The 22,016-nt window shown below is 32.4% G+C and overlaps 1 protein-coding gene across 1 annotated transcript in view; it reads left to right on the plus strand.

Annotated features, from left to right (window-relative positions):
* The first annotated feature begins 16,115 nt into the window (after window positions 1-16,115).
* The window catches only part of LOC118187151 (limulus clotting factor C-like), a 120,891-nt gene continuing 114,990 nt past the window's right edge, over window positions 16,116-22,016 (plus strand). Inside the window, exon 1 of the mRNA XM_035357357.2 lies at window positions 16,116-16,263. Within this exon, the coding sequence (XP_035213248.1) occupies window positions 16,239-16,263 (25 nt within the window). The 5' untranslated portion in view covers window positions 16,116-16,238. The remainder of the gene's footprint in view (window positions 16,264-22,016) is intronic.

A 22,016-nucleotide genomic window follows, 5' to 3' on the forward strand; every position in this document is an offset into this window, starting at 1 on the left:
ACTCGGCTTGGAGAAGACATAGAAGTTCCTTCACCGATTTTGCACGGGTAGTGCACCCCCGAATTCGGCGATGCAACTCGTCCCAGAGGTTCTCGATAGGATTCAAGTCTGGACACTGGGCAGGCCAGTCCATTCGATGAACTCCATTGGCACCATACCAAGTCTTGGTTAACGTCGAAACATGACAACTGGCATTGTCGTCCTGAAAGTAACAGGGGTCCAACCCGTAAAACTGCCACAATGTAGGAAGCACATTGTCATCCAGAATACTGCAGTAGGCATCGGAGTTGAGCTTACCATGAATGGGGACCAAGGGTCCCAGCCCATACCAGGAGAAACACCCCCAGACCATAATTCCACCTCCGCCGAACTTGACTGTTGGCACAATGCATTCTGGCAGGAGACGTTCTCCAGGTAGACGCCAGACCCAGACCCTGACCCTGCCATTCGAACGGTAAAGGGTGAACCTTGATTCATCACTCCAAAGAACCCGTTTTCAAAATTTTGCAAAATGGGATTTATGATAAATTTATTTCGAAAAATAATCAATTAATTTAGTGTGTTTTAATTGTCAGGAGTAGCATTTCACTTCATGTTTTGTAATGTACAGAAAACATCTTCTGATACACTGTCTTCAAACTGAAAACTGCATTGTAAATTATCAAACACATTTAACATATCCTTTATACATTCATTTTCATTAACATTTTGATCATGTTCATCATCATTAGTTGCTTTCAGGCTGCTATTTTTTCTGTCCTGTATGTCCTCTTTACTAGAAATTCCTGAAGTCTCAACATCATTACCTATGAATAAATGATTATATAATTGTTCATCATTATTTATTTGTCCTTGATTTTTCAGTTGCAGCCCTATATTAGCCTGTTGATTTTCTTTTGCAGTGAGTTGCAGGGATCAAAAAACCTTAAGCTTTTTCCACTATCAGTGGCCCTGATACCAGTACATTTCTCTTTCTTTCTGTCATTTTAACCATTTAATGCAGCCATTTTAACTTTGCTTTATTAGCGTATTTATAAACACACATTTTGTTGCATTTACTACTTGGATCGGTGGAATCAAAGCTTGACAAAATTTTGTCCCGATTTTTAAGAATTATCAATAACCTATTTTGCAAAATACTGGATTTTATGGCAGTTTTTTTGTTTTGTTCAAAGGGGCTTTATCCCTGAAGGACTATTGTTTTTGTTTTGTGATTTTGCATTGGTGTTCACTATAAATGTCCGTTTCACTTTTTAAACTGTTGCCATCAAGTGTTAGAGTCCTGCATTTTATTTGAAGAAATTAAATAAGGAAAAATCTGCATAAATGTACGTATATTTCTTGCATTGTGATAAAACAACGGTACATACAGCCATCGAATTTTGAATGACTTAATCCTACTGCGAATATGGGCATATGGAAGCCCAAATTTGGAATTTGTTTTATTATCAATTTCATATTTTGTAAATCTTCAACAAATTTTTCATTAACAAACTCAAGGATTTCAAAGCGAGCAATGGCTACGTTGTACAGAAAAAACATTCTTATCTCCAGTGTGCAAGACTCTGTATCGGAAATCCTAAAGATAGGCTCAATTTAAACTATTTTACAATATTGCTCTTGAACTGAATTTTATGGTTTAAGTGTGAAGAACGTGATATTTAATAAATAAAAGTAATAGACAAAATGTTAAAAAAATGCCCCTTTGGGCATAATTTAAAATCTGAAAACTTTCAGATTTTTATTTTTAACATAAATTAGTATATTATTTAATTATATATATATATATTTTATACTTTTGTCCATTTCATCGAGAATTACTATTTTTTAAGTGTTAGACATGTTCATTTCGACATTTTTATCATTCAGTACACAACTAACATTAAAAAGGATCTGCAGTATAAAACACTGGAAAAAAAAAAAAATTGAAGCTGTTGCTTAATTTTAAACTGTTTTGCTAAATAAGATTGGTTTGACAATTTTGAACAATGCAATAGGTAAATGCTTTCTCATTTGAGGATCGGCCCACCAGCGGCCGAGCGGTAAAGGCGCTGAACACTGGTAGTTCGGTCTGAGGTTCGAATCCCGCGAACGGGCTGGCTGCATGGGCGTTTTCGTGGTTTTCCTCACGTGTAACGTGTATACGAGCCAGTTTCCCTTAGAAAGTCCTCCACGAAAGGCATCCCTCCCTTTAGGCAGATAGCCCTCGTGTGCTTTGCCATAATTAAATACACCAAATTAAATACACCAACTCATTTGAGGATCTTCATTCCTCATGTAGAATGGAATGTGAAACCAAATAATAAGCCATCTGCTTTCTTTAGGATAGCTTTATACATATATATGTCACAGCAAATAGATTAATAATTTTAAGTAGGAAGAAAAATCCATTCATTCAAAATATTTGTTAAATAGAGGTTGTACTCTGCTATTTGGAGTTTTATGTACAAGGAAATTCATACCTGGGCAGAATTCCACAGAAAACTTTGTTAAATAGTAGTTTGACTGTACAGTACCTGTCACTTATTAAACTCACTGATTAATAAACTCAGCTGCTTATTATGTTCAAATTTCCAGGAACTAAAACAAATACCTACTCTAATGAACAGGAAAACTGCCATTTATTAAACACTTCTCTTATTAAATTCAGATTGAAAAAAGACTGATTCATCAATGCCAGAATATTGCACTTGTACTTGTTTTTTGTAATTTGTTCATTTAACATACTGTGGACCACGGCTTTATTATTCAGATATGTAGTGCTTCAATAAAATGGGTTTGAATGAAATTTTGCTTGCCTCCTGTAAGAGAGTGCTTTCAGAGTTCTTTGTCTGAAGTGAACTTCAGAGGAACAGAATTTCTTTATCTTAAGCTTAACAAAAATAATCCTGTAGAGAGCACTGTAAATAAGTGAGGGTTCTTTCTCAAACACCAGCTATAATAGGAGGTAGAAATACAACTTCTGAATCCCATCTTTTAAGGTTTGCATATTCAAAATCTTCCTTTTGGAATAGACACATTATGTTCACTTGAAGTTATAAACAAAGTTCATGAAGTGATTCTGGGCAGTACCATACATATTAGGAATCTGTGAATAGCTAGCAAACGGTAACTGTAGACTGAAGATAAAGAAAGGAAAGCATTGGTCGTGCTTGTAATCTTGAAAATACAGATCAACTAAGGGGTAATTTTTTAAAGGTCACTATTGATCTGGAAGCTAAAGTTTAAGTCCTGCAAATCTGACTAGAAAATGCTAGCAAGTTATCACTGCATCTAAAATATTTTGAGAAGTTTTAAATAACTTTTTTTATTTAATTTGAATTTTTAACATAAAAAGCACGACTTGTGCTACAAACAAAAACCACTACTTATGGCTAAGTTAAATTAAGCAATGATAGTAATAAATTTAAGTGTTGATAAAGTAGTCCAAGTCAAATAAGCAAAAGCTGGGTGAGTTAATTTTACCTGCAACATAAGTTTAAAGTATCACCTGTGAGGAAATGCAAAAGCCAGAATAATCACTTTTAGATAGAGCTGGCAAAATTCTTAACAGTGTGGTGCGAGTGCCAGATACTCTCTGTCTTAAGATTGAGAACCCTCAGTTTATATATTCTGAAAGCTAATTTGCATACTGATGAGGAAAGCGGAAAGAAGAAGTTATGGTAGAGATCGAAATCATACTAACTGGCTAATTAATGTTAGAACCTTGCAATCTTTCTGCTATCTAGAAACGTAAATTCTGAAATTTGGATAAATCATCGGAAGAAGCATTTTAAAAAAAATTTCTTGTGTGCTCAACTTTGTAACATATCGAAATGCCAAGCGAAAAGACTTAAGCCTGAAAATGTTCTTGGTAATTTCAGCCAGAGAAAAACTATTACTTACAGTAGGAATTTTCCCAATAGCATTGTGCAATTTACTTCAAAAACAAGGAATTATAATTAATGAACTAATAAAAAATAAATGTCTTGAGGAAGTTCAAAAATCAAGGCCTGTTATAATTGCTTTTTTAGAATGATTTCAAGCTGTAAAGCTAAAAAAGTGTTTCTATTTATGGTGCTTTTTCCATTAACTAGCTAAATTTTAAGAGAAAATTTTATATCAATGGACATATAGTTCACAAGTTGAAGGAAGTGAAATCCAACATTTTCAGGAATTGCATAGTGAAAATGAAGAAGTGGATCACATATATAAGCCATTAAAAATTTAAATTCAGACAAAACTGAACTGTGTTACAGAATATTACCAGCTTGCACGTTAATATTTAAAAGTGCATGGTAATCAACAGAAGTTACCTGACTTCACCCAAATTGTTACTGAGAGAAGAAATGAAGTAGATTGACATTTGCATGAAAAGAACAGACCTGTCACTGAGTACATGATACAGGTTCCTAGAAACAGTGTCGCAAAATTAGAATACCATAACAAATCTTTGAACAAAACAGGAAATGTGCTGTAATTACTATAATATAGTAATTAACTTGTAACAGTTTACCTATTAATAAATTCTGCATTATTTCAAAAGTAATGTTCTGTTTGAACAGCAGATTTTAGAAATTAGAAAAGTGATTGTTAAGTTTGTGGGACTATTGTATTTACATATATTGACGATCATCTTTTATATAATTTGATATACCTGATTAACAGTTTTTTACATGCTGCAATACTTAAAATTGTATCTTCATTTTTAGACTATGTGACTGAGTTCTGAAAAACTGTACTGTGTACACGCAAGTGCAAAATGGAACTTTGATCTGTCATTTTTAGTAAAATAGCAGAAAAGCTTATGAGTGTCAGAATATTATTAAGGTGGAAATCTATTACCCATTGCAAATAAGTAATATACTTTTGTAAACAGATTATATTTGTTTTATAGACTATATTATATTTGTTATATAGACAGTTTACCTATTAATAAATTGCTGCATTATTTCAAAAGTAATGTTCTGTTTGAACAGCAGATTTTAGAAATTAGAAAAGTGATTGTTAAGTTTGTGGGACTATTGTATTTACATATATTGACGATCATCTTTTATGTAATTTGATATACCTGATTAACAGTTTTTTACATGCTGCAATACTTAAAATTGTATCTTCATTTTTAGACTATGTGAGTGAGTTCTGAAAAACTGTACTGTGTACACGCAAGTGCAAAATGGAACTTTGATCTGTCATTTTTAGTAAAATAGCAGAAAAGCTTATGAGTGTCAGAATATTACTAAGGTGGAAATCTATTACCCATTGCAAATAAGTAATATACTTTTGTAAACAGATTATATTTATTACTTTCAACATAATTACATTTCATTACAAAAACTCATATGCTGACTTTTGTTTTGGTTTTGCCCAAATTTTCTTTTAGATGAAAACAATTTTTTAAAATTTAAATAATACATTTTCTTGCATAATTTTCCCCCAGCTAGCACGAAGTTCTGAAAATTTTAAAAATATTCACAGAACTTTTCCTTCCTTATTTTGTTCTCAGAACTAATTCCCCTAAATGGTGAATTGGATTTATTCATGTAGTGATTGTTTTCACTAACAAAGACAAACTTTTACAGACTACATGTGATGGTCCTTTTCGTTGTAAGTGTTGAACTTTATGGTAGCCTATTACAAGAACTAACTCATCACAGTGAAACAAACATAAACTAGCATTCAGTCTGGATCTCACCAAGTCAGCTGCACATTTACCTTGTCTAATGATTTATGGATAACTCAAGGCCTAAGAAGTAGCAGAGACAACATTCAGAATCAGCAAGATTCAGGTTAATTACAAGGAAGTACAAATTAAGATATCTTATTAGATATTGTAATGTTATTATCACTGTGTATTCATATTGAAATGTAGGTTTCTGTTATAGAAATAATATGATGGTTACTGTAGGCTGTCACTGGCTAATTTTCATTTGTTATGTTCTTACTGTAACAACGTTCTTCAGGAATTAAATTATTCCCATAACTTTTCCCTCTCAGTTTTAGGGCAGTGAAATTAGTGAAAAAAGGAAGTAAATATGATACTTCCATGGTGTCAGTGGTCTGCATTGGACTGTGTGTAGAAGAATGCTTTAACTTTTTATAAAGCTTCATGAGTATTATTGAATCAGCACTATTCCTTCGTGTTCATTTTAATTTCTTCATCTTCCTACATCCTCCTTACAGACACCCACTAAAAGCTAACAAATAAACATATTGCAATTTGCTGTGAAGTAACATTCAAAAATGACCTTAATAAAATGGATATTGAGTGTAGGCCTATTTTGAAGCTGTATTATATTACTGTGTTGCCAATTTGTAGTGAAAAGGGAACTATAAAATACAGTTATAATAGCAATAATAAATACATGCTTCACTTCAGCATTCTTCCCCCCCCCCAAATGATTCATGCAGAAAATGCTAAACCAAGTATGGTATTTACAAATAATTAATGAAATAAAATAATACTTAGAAAACTATGAATACAGAAGTAAATTACATTATTCATATAGAACTTCGCTCACTGCCAAAAATGGAAGTTGACACATGCAGGAAAGTTATCCTTGAATAAAGGGTGGATCAAGATTGTATTGAGTGAAATGTAATTAAGATTTGCTAGAACATTAAGATATTGTTCTTTGAAAATTAAAGCACCAAATTCAAATAATAATGACTAAGTGTAATGTTGTAAATTTTTATACACATATTGACAGCTATAAAAATATTTACAAAGCAGAACAGAAAATTTTAAAAAAAAAAAAAAATTATGAAATATTTTTAACAGAAAATGATATTAAACATCAAATGCATAATACTTAAGGTTTTAATTAACTTCATATGTCTAATAATTGTTTTGAATACTTAACATGTAACAAAAAATATGTTATTCTTAATTTCTTCATAAAATTGTATTTTTATAACAGTAGAGTCCTGCGAACTAAACCTAATGTAGATTGAGAGGGTGACAAGTTACCGAAAATATCGAGTTTATGGAAGAAGGAGTGGCTTATTCACAGATTCATAGTATTTCATTTAACATCTAAATCCATGGCAATTTTATTAATATTTTCCTCTTTAAAAAAATGGCAATGGATTTTATTGCAATGGAATAAAAATTCTTTTTCATTCTGTAAAAGGCATCATTTTCCTTGTCATATTAATGCATTTTCCTTTCTTCTTGCTAAACATTTTTCCTTGCTCTGAAAATTCAACACAACACCTGTAGAGAAACTTTACACAAAGTGAACTGATAATTTAGCTTTAGTTTAATACCTGGTGGTTACTATAGATTACAGCCACAAACCTTCACACAAGGTTGCTAGCAACAGACAGGATTGTAAGTAAAGGAAATCTTTAAAAGTTAGATTTGATTATAGAGGCTGTACAGAAAAGGTCTGCTAAATTTCTGAATCATAAGGTTAGAAACTAAATTGGGGTGCTTTGTGAGCAGAATAGAGAATGTATGTACTGTATGAAACATTTAATTTCATACAGGATTTGATACAAATTAAAACTAATTTAGAAGTTGATTTGATGTCCAAATATATGAGAAATTTATGGCAGTTGGAAGCTTCCAGAATTTCTAATAAATCTGATGAAAGCCACAGAAGATGATGTTAGAAATATATGTTTTTAGATTGCTAGAAGAATGCTGGAATGGTGCTGAAATTAAAATGAACAAGAAGGAATGGTGCTGATCATCTTCTGTGACTAACATTTAACATCTATTCTAACATAATCTTCTAACATATATTTCTAGCATCTAAAAATATGCTAGAAGATTTTGAGAATCCATAAAATCTGAAGACAATAGATATTTGGCTTGGTTGTCATGGAAGGAATGTAGGGCATTACGGAATAACTTTGAGGTAACAGAAAATCAATTTTAAGTTGCTGTGACACAGAGTTAAAAAGAATATGAAATTTCATGAACACTACAAGGCTGTTATAGATGAACATTTACAAGAAGGTATCACAAAATAATTGGAGTATTTAAAAACTCAAAAAGAGTACTTTTTGCCCCATTAAGCTATAATTACAGAAAACAAACATACCAAAGAACTTCACATTGTTATTCTTCAAATGTTGAAAATGACAGTTATCAGCATATATAGTAGTTTCCCAACGAGATTATGATAGTTGCAGAATTTTATTGCAATCCGGAATTAAAACTGAAAAAAGTCGCAAGTAAAGCTAAAATTAATTCACTATGCTATCAGCAAAAATTTTTAGAACCAATTTTTGAAGAAGACATTCCAGCCTTAGGTGGAAAGGCATCAATAACTTTGAGCTTCATATGGACAAAGCCTCTAGTCACACCTCTCCTAATAAATAGCAACTCCCACTTATTTAGCAAAGAAAAAAGAAAGGGAAGGGAAGGGAAAAAAACAGAAACTGTAATAATATATATCCCATTTAATTGAACACCTGTGAAATAACTTGAAGTTTTCATATGGATTTTTGTGTATTTGGTTTGTTAATATGAGCCTTAGGAAAACGACATCCAAGAACACAGAATTGAAGTTGGGGTTTTTCAGCCGCCAGGGACAAATGAAGATTTTTTGCCCCCAACTGTTTACCAAGAATGAAAAATGTTTCATACTAAAATTACATAACATCTTCCCCCCCCCCCCAGACGCAGATCATGGAGGTAGGAAGTAAGATGGAGTGGCCCTAACCGTTTTACTGTTTTCCCCCATACCCTGCTCTGAAGCACTGGCGATCCCTACGTGGTGACCAAAACATTGGATCATTTACCATTAAGTTCAATGGGTTTTGACACGATCGTAAATATTTTGTAATTACATCGTAAATATACATATAAATGCATATATTTTCTTTTTCTACAATACTTGAGTCCTAAGTATATGAAAAGAATACATTTTTAAACAACATTTCATTCTGAACAGAATTAAATGCACAGTACAGTTTTCTCAGAATAAAATATTTTCACAAGTTTTCGTTAATTACATTAGAACAAAAATTTTAAGATAATTCGATTTTATTCGGTTAAGGATTACAAAAATTAAGATCAAAGTTTATTTTATTATTAAAATTATGCATTATTTCTTTGCTATTTATAGAGCTTCTTCCTAAAATACTTTCTCAAATATGTCATGACTTTTTAACTTCTGAGGCATCTTTTAAATCGATAACTAGAAATCAGTTTATAATTAATGCTCTATTTGGTCCACTTCAAATTCGAGTACCTTTTATTTTAATAGCGAAATACTTTAAATAGTACTTTATTTCTCTGAATATTTCTGAAAGGGAATAAAATAAGGATTTTTTAAAAAATGATTGTTATATATTTAGATAATATTTATAATCATTATAAATTTAGGTACATTTAATAATTAGATTTCTTCACAGTAATTTTCACAGTTGTTTATGAATAAATAAATCCTTCATTTCAAATACATTTATAAATAATTTAATAAATATTTACGTATTTTGTTAAAGGCAGATACATGCTTTTTGCAAGTACATGCATATTTCATATTTTTCATTTCATGCATGTGCAAATCTTTAATTTCTGTACATTAATTATATTTTTTGAGTAAAGTAATTTATGCTAATTTAACATATACCCGAAAGTTTTACATAAAAAATATGTATGAATATAATTTGAATGAAAATTATATGCGTTATTTTTAATACCCACACAAAGGTAAGTTTTTCTTCAAAATTCTTCCACGATGGCATCTCTCCCTTTAGGCAGATAGCCCTTGCATGCCTTACTGAATAAAAACTTAACCTGACCTATGTGCCTAATTAAAATATTTTAAAATGCATAATTTTATATTTACATTTAGCCATCAAGTTTCAAACTTTTGACTTAAAACACGTTTTAGGATACATTCATCATCAAATTAAAATTCTCTAGTAAATATATTTTGTCAGAGCACTCAATACCTCTTTTAGTGATTTTACACAGTTTAATAATTTTCTGATAATATAATAAATAATAATAACTAAGTAAAGCGTGTAAGCCCAAAGTGATTATTTTTCCGATATATATAAGAATAAAATGATGAGTTTAAAATGAGCAATAGTAAATTCTCTCCTCTAAAAAAATTTTAAAATGTACATGTTACAATAATATGTGGATATGAAACAAAATTATTTTATTTAAAACATTTTGGCGTTTGGAACATAAAATAAAAGTAGCGAATACTCTATCAAGGGTATCGAAAGATATACAGTCAAAAGTCGTTAATTCGGACACCCATAATCCGGAATGATCTATAATCCAGACCTCAAAGCTAAAAACTTTCTGCGCATGCGCCGCGTTGACACATGTGCATAGGCGTTTACGCGTGCGCGTAAGACCTCTTACGACTGCGCATTTACGTGTGCGCAAGCGCAGAATACGTTTTTGCGTGCACGTTTTATGTATAACGGACGGCATAATCTAAAATTATCTAATTATCTATTTCAGTTAATGTTGATGATTGCGTTGTTCCTTAAACTTCGAATTGGATCCGGATTATTATTTTTTGCAGACTGTAAGAGCAATACTATAAAAGTAAACTTGAACTTTCGATTATGTCAAATAGAATTTCCGATTCTGGAGCTCCTAAAGGATCGTACAAAACAAAAGTATGTTTCGATGTCCATCAAACAAAAAGTGGAATTGCTGCAAAAAATGGATAAAGACATGAAGAATGTGACAGAGAGGTTAGTGAAAACGAAAAAATTTCGATTGACAAGTTAGTCGGTATTCTCGGCACAGCAATTAACGGGACTTGAACAAAAACTGAACTTTGTAACTGAACAAAAAATTATGTCTGTTTATAGAATTAAAGAGAAAGTATTATCACATAAAACGAAGCAACTTAAACAACTTACATTGAAAGAAATGTTTAATAAAGTAAACAAATTAAGCTTTTTTCTGTAAATTTTGATACCCTTTAGATCATAATTGTTCTTTATTTCATAAATTACGGTTTCATATTTTTAATTTTAGAATTTCTGCATGCCATCTTACGCGATTTAAACTCATAATCTAAAATCCGGAATCGCCGAAGTCCCGACGAGTCCGGATTAACGACTTTTGACTGTATACAATTTTAAATGTATCGCAAGGTATTTTTCATTCTTTAAGCATAATATTTTTGCTAAAAATCTATATTTTTGTAGTTCAATAGCTTAGAATTTTATAAAACAAATTCATAATCAAAATCGGTGTTGTTAGTTACCGAAAAATAATCAAATTGGGATTTTTGCGTAAATGTCACTAAACTATACAAATTGCTATTATCCATCACAGTATGAATGTTTCTTTTATACGGAAGTGTCCCATTTTTTCGATATGTATGGGACTGTCGTGTGTCGAAATACTATTAGAGAGCTGTCAAGCGAGCTTCTGAATGTAAACAAAATCACCCCATTTGGTGACCGAAGCTTTGGAGCAGTGCTTCACTTCTAGTGCCGGTTTGGCCACTCCTTCCTTTCTTACCTCCATGACACAGATAGCTACCCACCATGGAACTAGGAAAGAGATAGGCCCAAACTTGGTTTTTCGCTTATACTTAATTCAAGCAGTGACAAGCCCCTCAAGTTTACCAAAACACTCAGTTACCTGCCATTAAGATCAATAAGATTTGACATGTTCAGAGGCAAACATTTTATAATTATGTCCTAAATAGAAATATAAGTTTATACGTTTTCTTTTTTTGCATTATTTCAGAGTTTTAAGTATGTGAAAGAATCCATTTTTACTTGTACGAAGTAAAAAGGAAGTATTGTAATCGCGAAAATTTTCAGGCATCATATTTCAAAGAAAATATCCATTTTGACCGCTTTCGAATGCAATTTAACGATGTTTTTGCGTGATATCTGTACATAAGGATAGAATAAAAGACTCTTTTCCTCCAAAATATATATATATATATATAACTGCTTTAAAATGAATTCTGAAGAGAATTTTTCGTGGCGTCTGTACGTACGTACGTACGTATCTCGCATAACTCAAAAAAGAGTAGCCTGAGAACGTTGAAATTTTGTATATAGGACTACTATAACATGTAGATGTGAACCTCGTATTTTGGTTGCAATTGGCCGCGCCAAACGTATATAAATATATTTATAAATATATTGCTTGTTTACATTTGAAACAGAGTAGTGGATTTGTTGCCAATCTAGAGAAACGTAGCTTCGCAACAACAAAGATAACACCTTCATTTATTATTGCGAATTAAATCATGCTTCATCCTTTCTGGAATTTTTTCGAGGAAATAAGTGTTTAAGATTTACTTAATTTTTAATAATTAGTAATTTTTAATACAGATATTTTGAATTTTTATGTATTTTTCCTTGTCGCCAAGTGAGAACTGAACTAATTGAATGAGAAATGCTCAATCGTCTGTGAAAAACTGTTTCTTTTTTGTTTTGTTTGCTTAATTTCTTTTTTACATCGTTCTAGCTTTATCTTTAATTACATGTGGCAACGATTAGATAATTCTTTAAATGATATAAATTTTGTGCATTCTGAGTTATAATATGAACGAAATATAATACTGTTAAGTGAACCTAGCGCCAGAGTGTCGCTATGGGAAACAAATAGAGTGAATTCATTTTCGGCATACGCAAATCTTTATTCTCTTTTCTTTCACTGTAGGGCCGAGCGGTAAAGTCGCTGAACACTGAGTTCGGTCTGAGGGGTGAATTCCGCAAACGGGCTGGCAGCATGGGCGCTTTCGTTTCTTTCCCCATACTTAACGTGCATACGAGCCAATTTCCTTCAGAAAGTCCTCCACGAAGGCATACTTACCCTTAGGCTAGTGATGGCGAACCTATGGCACGCGTGTCACATTAGGCACGCAAAACCTCATCAGCCGGCATGCGACTAAAATATTACTTCCTTAATCAATAATCACAATAAAATTATAGTTGGTAAATTAAATAAGTGTTTTAGTTTGTTCTTGAACGTTTCACTTACATACTTATCTTTACTTACGGCTTACTTTTCACTTACTTACGGCACTTTAACACCAACCACAAGATGTTGCCGAACTTGATGAAGCTGAACGGAAGGTGTTTATTGAAGGGAGGTTGAAGAATTCTAATAACCAGAAAGTGGTTTTTTGTAATTATCTTTTTAAGACAAACCATCTAACAACCACCAGCTTTCACATTGCTTTGTGCCTGGCAAAACATGGTAAACCTCTCTCCGATGGGGATTTAATCTAAGGCAATTTTCTAATTTTGGGCCTTAGGCATCACTGCCTTAGGCAGACTGCCGTCGAGACTTTGCCGTAATCATAAAAATCAAGCCAAACGTTCATTGTATTTTTCGAGTCATTTACATTAATTTAGCACATATCAGAAGCTTTACATAAGAAATATGTATATGTTACCGTGAAAGACCGAAATTGGAGAATGTCAACATTCACCAAATACGTCGGTGAAAGATCGAATATTTCTTTACATTCTTGTACATTTGGACCCTCACCGGTGTATGTCGACAATCACAGATATGCTCTGGTGTAGGTCGAAAAGAGAGGAGTATATGTACACGCTGCCATTCCAAAAGAAAGTCTTCCACAAACAAATGCAGTTGTAAAAGCAAGGGCCTCTTGTGCAATTCAAAGTGTCATAATAGTTTAAGTTGTTGCAATAAATAAGATTTGAATCACATAATTTGGTAAGTTTATAACTTCTATTATTTTCCTTTCTCATTTTGAACGTACTGTGTGTTTTAAGTTCTTATATTCTTAAGTTCTTATTCTGAGTTTCAAGTGCGTTTTTTCGCGAAGGAATTACGGAGAAGGAAATATAATATTCTTATATGTTCAACATTCACCATTGGTACATGGTGAATGTCGACATTCATCGGTGTAAGTCAGAAATAAGAGTATTTGGAAAATATTTCGGACATGCCTCATCAGTCCAAGCGACTATGTGAATGTTGACATTCACCGGTGAAAGTCGATATTCTCCAAATTTCGGTGTTTCACCGTAACATATACATATAAATTGAATGAAAATTACATGCATTATTTTTAATACGCACTCAACAAGGTCAGTTTCCTTCTTGCATGCTTTACCTTACTAAACCTGACTTATGTGCTGAATTATAAATATTTTAGCACAAATAATTTTATATTTACATTTAGCCATCAAGTTGCAAACTTTTGACTTAATTTTGACTTAAAACACGTTTTTGGATACATTAATCATCAAATACAAGTTTTCTTGTAAATATATTTTGGCAGAGCGTTCAATATTTCTTTTAACGATTTTACCCACTATAATAGTCTTTGATAATATAATAAATAGGAACTGTTCCTTTCATATTTGAACTTTAACCTCATTGTCATCAGATCGGAATTTTGATTGTCTTACTCAGCATACCATTATTGCTTCATTTTTTGAAACAGTTAAAACGTCTAATTCATCTAAATTCACAAATACCTGCAATTTACACACTGCAAGGAAATCTAAAATGTAACAATATGCAAAATGTATTGAAATACCAAATAATAACATTGGTTATGCCTTTTTTTTTTTCATGTTTTGAAACTTAAACATTTTTAAAAAGTTCAAATTAAATACTACGTTAATGTCAAAAAATGTATCTTATCTAAAATAATTTTATATTTGGAGCATAAAATAAAAGTAGCAAATGCATTGTCAAGGGCATCGAAAAACGTTTACAAATTGAAAACTGGTTATAAAATTTGAAAAGCGGGTATAAAATATATTCCTGATAATATGTGGAGGTTGATCTGAACATTTTTTCCCACTCTTTTTATTTTTAATTTTCCGTTACATGAAAAACGAGCAACAATCACAAATTCCTTTGGAAAACATTCTTTAGATTCTTTGAACCATGTTTTAAGACTTTTTCCCCCTCTTAAATGATAAGAATAAATGGATTTCTTTTTATTACAGTCATATGAATGTACCCAAGATTTATCCAGTTGCGTTAACATTATCCATATTTGTCCGAATAGTCTTAAAGCAGTTCCTCATGAAGAATTCTGCAGCGTGTTCTGCGTTCGGTGACATAGTATTGTGGGGGAAGACGATTCACATTACGTTTTTTCGCCTTTTTAAACCTCAAATAAGCAGTGATCATTTCTTAACAAATGATGCTGAGCATTTTAATGATTTTGCAACTATCCTTAGATTTGGCGGATTTTCTTTTAACACTGAAGATATTACCTTTGCAACATTCGAAATATTCCGTTTTGGGGGAAAGTGCAGAATCGCCTACTGCTTGGCGCGTTTTTAAGAATTGCACATACTCGGTATCCATGTACATGTCGACCTATTTTCGCTTAAAAAAAAATTCATCCCAGAATTGCACAAAAATGGCATTGCGCACTCCCTTGACTTTATCCATGTACACATCGACCTATTTTCACTTTAAAAGTCAAAGAAAATTGACAAAAATCCAATTCTTTTTACTCTTGTAAAAAGCTCCAACCGAACGCCAAACACTTTATCACGTAGATAGTATGTATTTGAAACAGTTTTTCCATTTGAAGTTAAACTTTGACGTTTTTCGTTTCCCCTTCTTGTTGACAATATTACCTTATCGTAACTTTAGATATCGAAAACCACAGTTTTCACAGCGCTTTTTAATAATTAGATACGAATAATTTTGTTTGGAAAGAGTACAAACATAGCCTTCCATCCATTGCACCATTTCACATAAAATCAAAAACTTTCAGGTAGCAGACGATAATTTATACTTTCAAAAATATAGCTTCAGTTAAAAAAATTTCTTCCACGCAGACGATTTTTTTAAAGTCATCTAAAAAATGTACGAAGAGTCTCTGTAGAGAATCAGCTTCCCTTTGGAAACTTCAGAATATATTCAGCATTTAAAAATGCTTTAGTAGTATTATTCTCTCCAAAAAATTTTGCTTACATCTCTCTGTTTTAAATAAATTGATCTACGCAGATGAATTCGTTATTTTTAAACAGTTCCACGAAATTCATATAATCGTTTTTTAAAATCTTAAGTGTGTTTCCCCGAACGATAAAATACTCTGATTATCGCGGGAAATCCTACTCTTGCGACTAACCTTGAACACTTTGCGATCTCTTAGTGGCATCCGATGAAGATATTGACCTTCCGATTTCAATAGTGCTCAAACGTGTTTTTGTTTTGTTTTGTGTTACAAGTTGACGATTGGCTTATTCTATACATGATAAGTTTACTTCGTAGAATTACAGCAGGAAGAAGATTTTGCCAGATTTAGTTAGCTTATATTTGCTGCTTTCCTGAATGAATAGCAGATTAAAAAATGAAGTCGGTTGAATTAGTTGCTTGTAAGTATCTCTGATATATTCATATTAAAAGCTTTCGATTTAGAACCATTACATAAATTTAATTTATTCTTAGCCTTCTTAACTCCTATTACCTTGTTAATTCTTGCAGAGTAGAGACTATAAACATATGTAAAACGTTTTTACTTCCTTGTACGAAGTAAAAAGGAAGTATTGTAATCGCGAAAAGTTGCAGGCAGCATATTTCAACGAAAATATCCATTTTGACTGCTATCGAATGCAATTTAACGACGTTTTTGCGTGATACCTGTACTTAAGGACAGAATAAAATACTCTTTTCCTCCAAAAAAAATTATAAAACTGCTTTAAAATGAATTCTGAAGATAATTTTTCGTGGCGTCTGTACGAATGTATGTACGTACGTACGTATCTCGCATAACTCAAAAACGAGTAGCCTCAGAACGTTGAAATTTTGTACATAGGACTGCTGTAACATGTAGATGTGCACCTCGTATTTTGGTTGCAATCGGCCACACCAAACGTATATAAATATATTAATATATATATATCCACTCTGTTACTCGGCTGAGTGATCTCAGTTTCTTTACTCCTATATGTTTGTAAATTGTACAGTTTTTGCTTTAAAAATGATTGAATTTTGTTGTTCTTATCTTCCGGTTAAGGTTTTTATGCTTTAGTAAATCTGTATGCAATATTTTTAGAATTATCAACAATTTTAAAGTTGTTTAAGTGCCGCTAAGCCTAATAATTTTTTGATGGCGGCCATTGCTTGTTTACATTTGAAACAGCAGGATAGTGGATTTGCTGCCAATCTAGAGAAACTTAGCTTCGCAACAACAAACGCCTTCATTTATTATTGCGAATTAAATCATGCTTAATCCTTTTTCTGGAATTTTTCGAGGAAATAAGTGTTTAAGATTTACTTCGTAATTTTTAATACAGATATTTTGAGTTTTTATGCATTTTTGCCTTGTCGCGAAGTGAGAACTGAATTAATTGAATGAGAAGTACTCAATCGTCTGTGAAAAACTGTTTCTTTTTTGTCTTGTTTGCTTAATTTCTTTTATACATCGTTCTAGCTTTATTATAGTACTTGAATAGAACCTGTGGCAACGATTAGATAATTCTTTAAATGATATAAATTTTGTGCATTCTGAGTTATAATATGAACGAAATATAATACTGTTAAGTGAACCTAGCGCCAGAGTGTCGCTATGGGAAACAAATAGAGTGAATTTTAAAGAATGCGTTTATTCTATTGTGGCTTATGCGCTGTCGGCGAAGTAGATTTAATTCAATCCAATAAGTTTAAATGAAATGCAAGAAAAAAAGGCGTATAATATTCCTAACAAGGAAGTCATGTGGTGTACACATCAGATTTTTTGATAATAGATTAAATGGCAAATTTATTTATAAATTTATTTATTTATAAATTTACTGATTAAATTATCTTGTACACCTGCCTCTTTCGTGCAAACAATGATAAGCACATTTAAATTATTATTGTAAATGCAATACATATTTATGCGTGCAAATATAAATATGTTTTCCAGTTCTATTCAAGCATTTGTTATAGTATTCAATTGTTGTAGTTTTTGTCCTTTTCTTACTGTGACAGTATTTATTGCTACTTCTATGACGAATGTGAGCCCATATATTCCGTTCCTTCCTTACTGTAGTCAAGTAGCCGCCCCGATCGATATAGTGTTTAATGTTCCTGGCTGCTGCATCATTCGTTGGATTCGGTTTCGAATCCTCGTGAAAGCATGAATGTTTTCAAATGTATAGTGTCTGTGCGGTAGTGTGCACTTAAAGAACATAGTATAGTTTTACAGCCGCGACCATGAGCGGAAACGCGCATGCGCTATTCGAACCGATTTATTCATAAAATAAGCAGGATGCACCTAAGTCATGTAGGCATTCTTTCCATTCTTATTTCTTCTCTGTTTATATTCGCCGCTTTCAACGAGTTCAATTAAGGAAATAACTACTTTTAAGTTATCTAAGCTGAAATATGATCATCATTTTTAATTAAATGTTTCATTACATTTTGTTTAATTTTGTGAATTTATTTATTAGAAATAATAATACGAGTGTCTTCAAAATTTAATTTTGCTGTATATAAATAATGATAAACTGTAATAAATAGCTAATAATTACTTATTTTTTTATTAAATAATCTTCATTTTATTATTAGTAAAAGGAGTTCTAATCTTATTATAATTAATTACACAAATTTTACTATGGTAAATAATTATTACAACTGAATTATGATTAATAACTATTATATGTATTTTTTGTTTTTGAGCTTAAATGTATGTACATTATTACACTGAAAAAAGAAATTTCTTAATAATTAGTTATAATAATTATTCCATAATAAATTGTTATTATAATTACTTAAGTAATTATTATGTACTAAGTAATCATGACATTTTTTTAAAAATTTTTCTGCTAAAATCTGTATGCATGATTATTCAGACTGGCTTTAAAAAATAAAAAATTAATTAAAAAAAAACACGAAATTGATTTTAAGGAGAGGAGAAGAATATTCTTGTAATACTTGCAAATGTCATGTTAAATATTTACGATCTGAATATTCCCGCTCAAAAAAGGTGAAAACTTGTTAACCACATTTTTTTTTTTTTTTTTTCTATATTGCAAAAGTATACTTTTGCTAAAACAATAAGCTGTGTGCTTTTTAGTGATTTTATTTTTAAACTAAGCTGTGGATTATGTACTGTTCTTATAAAATTCATAGATTATTTTTGTCCGGAATAAATAGATTGGTGAAGAATCATAGATGTAGTCGTAGCTTAAGTTATCAGACGATAAGTTTAAAAAACAGGATCCATTTATTATATTTCAGGAGAAATAGCAGTTACAAAATCAGACATCGGGAGTAAATAAAAAAGAACTACTAATAACATTTGTATGAAGTTTACTGCATCGTGACATTTAAGAAAAAGCACCGATATTCTTTTGCGAGTCCTTTTATAGCCCCTGGAAAGGCGGAGCTTCAAAGAAATGACGTCAGCCTCGTCAGCCAATCCAGTTCGCTTTAAATATTTCCAGAACATTCTATAACTGTACGTGTAGAAAAGGCGGGAAAAACAACTTGACTACGGGGCTGTAGATTTAATTCCACGTACTATCAAATAAGAGACCGTCGCCATTAAAAATGAAAAGAACATACAGTTAGAATTTTAAGTGTATTCTTGACTATGGAATTTTATTATTACATATATATATATATGTAAGAAAAAGAATATGTAAAACATTAAATTAGCAGCCTAAATTAATTTCCCTTATCATTCTAAAAATAGTAAGTCCTCTCTGCACTGCGTCATTTCCAGAAAAATCCATGCCGTTACATAATTCTGATGATGTAAACGGAGCTAAAACTCTTTAACAACCAATAATAATTTTACAGCAATATTAACTATCCAATCAGAATGCTTTGAGAACCAAAAATAACTCACTCTGACTTGAGATTTCATCCTGAACATTACGCACTTGCTTTTCACGCTTTGGCCTATCTATACTGCTGTCTGTCTGCTCTGCTTTCTTGCTACAAAATTATCAAAAGTGTAAGCCTTTTTGAACAGACGCATTTAATGTGCCGAATTGTGTGTAGCCGCAACATGTTGTCGAAAATAAAACTGAAGATTTAAATATGCCTTCGCCTCCAATTCGTTAGTCATTGTGGATTATCAAAATTCCTGCTCACTGAATATATTACATATATATATATAAAAGAAATCTACATGCTTGGTTTCCAGGTTTAAAATCGACACGAACAATAATTCCTGTGAACCAAATGTGCGAAAAGCATGTGATGACAGGATTTCCCGACAACACAGGGATTTTCCCTCTTTCCGGCGAAGAGAAGATGCTCATGTGATACTTCGCCCCGCAGTACGTAATTAACAACCCTTCTGGACGGTTGGTTCTCAGCGCTACAGAATGTGAACCAAGGTTGTGTTTGCGACGATCGATCTATAAACAGAATGTCCAGTCGAGTGCTTTGGTGGTAGGGAAAGAGGGGTGGGAGATCCTTGGACCCGTCCCCTGGATGTTGTCCATCAGAATTGAGGCGGGGCTGGGTTAAGTCTTACTGTTACTTCTATGGTGTTCAAGGCTGATGACGACGACCGAACGTAATCTCGCGCTCCTTTGGATGACAAAATTCGCGACTTGCTTTGATTAGGTGAGACAAGTGAGATAAGCCACAACAACAATAATAAAGTGGCTGCAGAAAGTCAAGACTACCACTCCTATTTCTTTCCGTTAGCAGGCTTTCTTGGTGGTTTATGCCTGTACCCTACTATAAGCTAAATTTTGAGTTTATTTTGGATACAGGTCTTTAGTTTGTATCCAAGCTTAAAAATATAATATTATAGTGACTGTGCAAGAGAAATGTTCAACGAGAAGAAAAGAAAACAAATTAACAGTACAATGGAACTTATATATTGAAACTGGATGTTTTAAGAGATTGGACAAAGAGGAAAGAGTCACCGTATTTTCTCCTACGGGGGTTGGACGAAACTATATAACACCTCGTAAAATGCATGTTTGAACGGAAATGTTTTATTCTTGCAGAAGCTGTTGATGGCGCGGATGTGTATGCTCACTAACTCCACCTGTACAACATCCTCAATACGCTGCAAGTGTCATTCGTTATTGAGACCGTGTCTATGCATTTGTAAGTGCATCATATCGGAGCTAAATGAATTCGAACGTGGGAAAATTGTTGGGGCTGGTATGGGGATTCTTCTGTAACGAAGGTAGCTGAAGTATTTGTGTTTTAAGAGGCACACTATCTAAGATTTTTAACTTATGCAGGAAAACCGGAAAAACCCCATCTGCTAAATCACAGCGCGGACGAAAATGTGTGTTCATTGGTCAAGACAGAGGATCATTGAAGAGGATTGTGGAGGGACTGCTGAACTGAATGTAGTATTCGCAAACTCTGTCAGCACCAAAACAACACGAAGGGAGCTCCACAAGCAGGTTATTTTTGGGCGTGCTGCAATTCAAAAGCCACTCATCAGTGATCAAAATGTCTGTAAGAGAACAAAGTTATAAAACCGGGACTGCAGAGCAATAGCCCCTTCGAGCCGGGTAGCGAAAACGCGCGCTTATCGCTGAGGCCGGCAGTGTCTTACGCGAGCGTCTCTCCAGGGCCGGGGGCTTTTTTGCTACTAAGCCGAAATCCATGAAATTTCGGAAGTATCAACGCATTGTTTAATAATGCTCTATAGAGTATTTAAACGGCTTATGCTTTATATATATTTATATATATATATACTTTAATTACCTTATTTCTTGTTTAAATGCATATTTTACACATTTTATTTTAATTACTCACCATTTTATGAATTTTAACATTATACATCTGAAAACTAAATATATTACTTAAAATTCTCTTTTCGTATGAAAAATTTGAAAACAGGGATCTACACACAGTCCTACGTTACATTCCTTGCACTCGTAATAACTCATTTGCCGTTTTGGAGGATTTTTCCGGGAATGTGAACAAACGAAGCATCGTCGTCTCATTTTCTTATCAGTCTCTTCCGAACAAAGTTTTGGAAAATGTCTTTCAGTTAATCTTTCAGAATCAATATCAGAATATCAGAATCAATATCTGAAATATTTTGCATCATTTCTGCTATTTCATGCTCTGTTAAACATTTTCGGTAAAAACAACGGTAAAAACAAAGAATTTACGTCTAACAAGATCTAATTATTTTCTAAAAACTGAACTGCAA

Source organism: Stegodyphus dumicola, chromosome 10 (genome assembly GCF_044657685.1).
Source record: "Stegodyphus dumicola isolate Sdum_Otavi_A_Nest chromosome 10, ASM4465768v1".
In the NCBI taxonomy this organism is placed as follows: Eukaryota; Metazoa; Arthropoda; class Arachnida; order Araneae; family Eresidae; genus Stegodyphus; species Stegodyphus dumicola.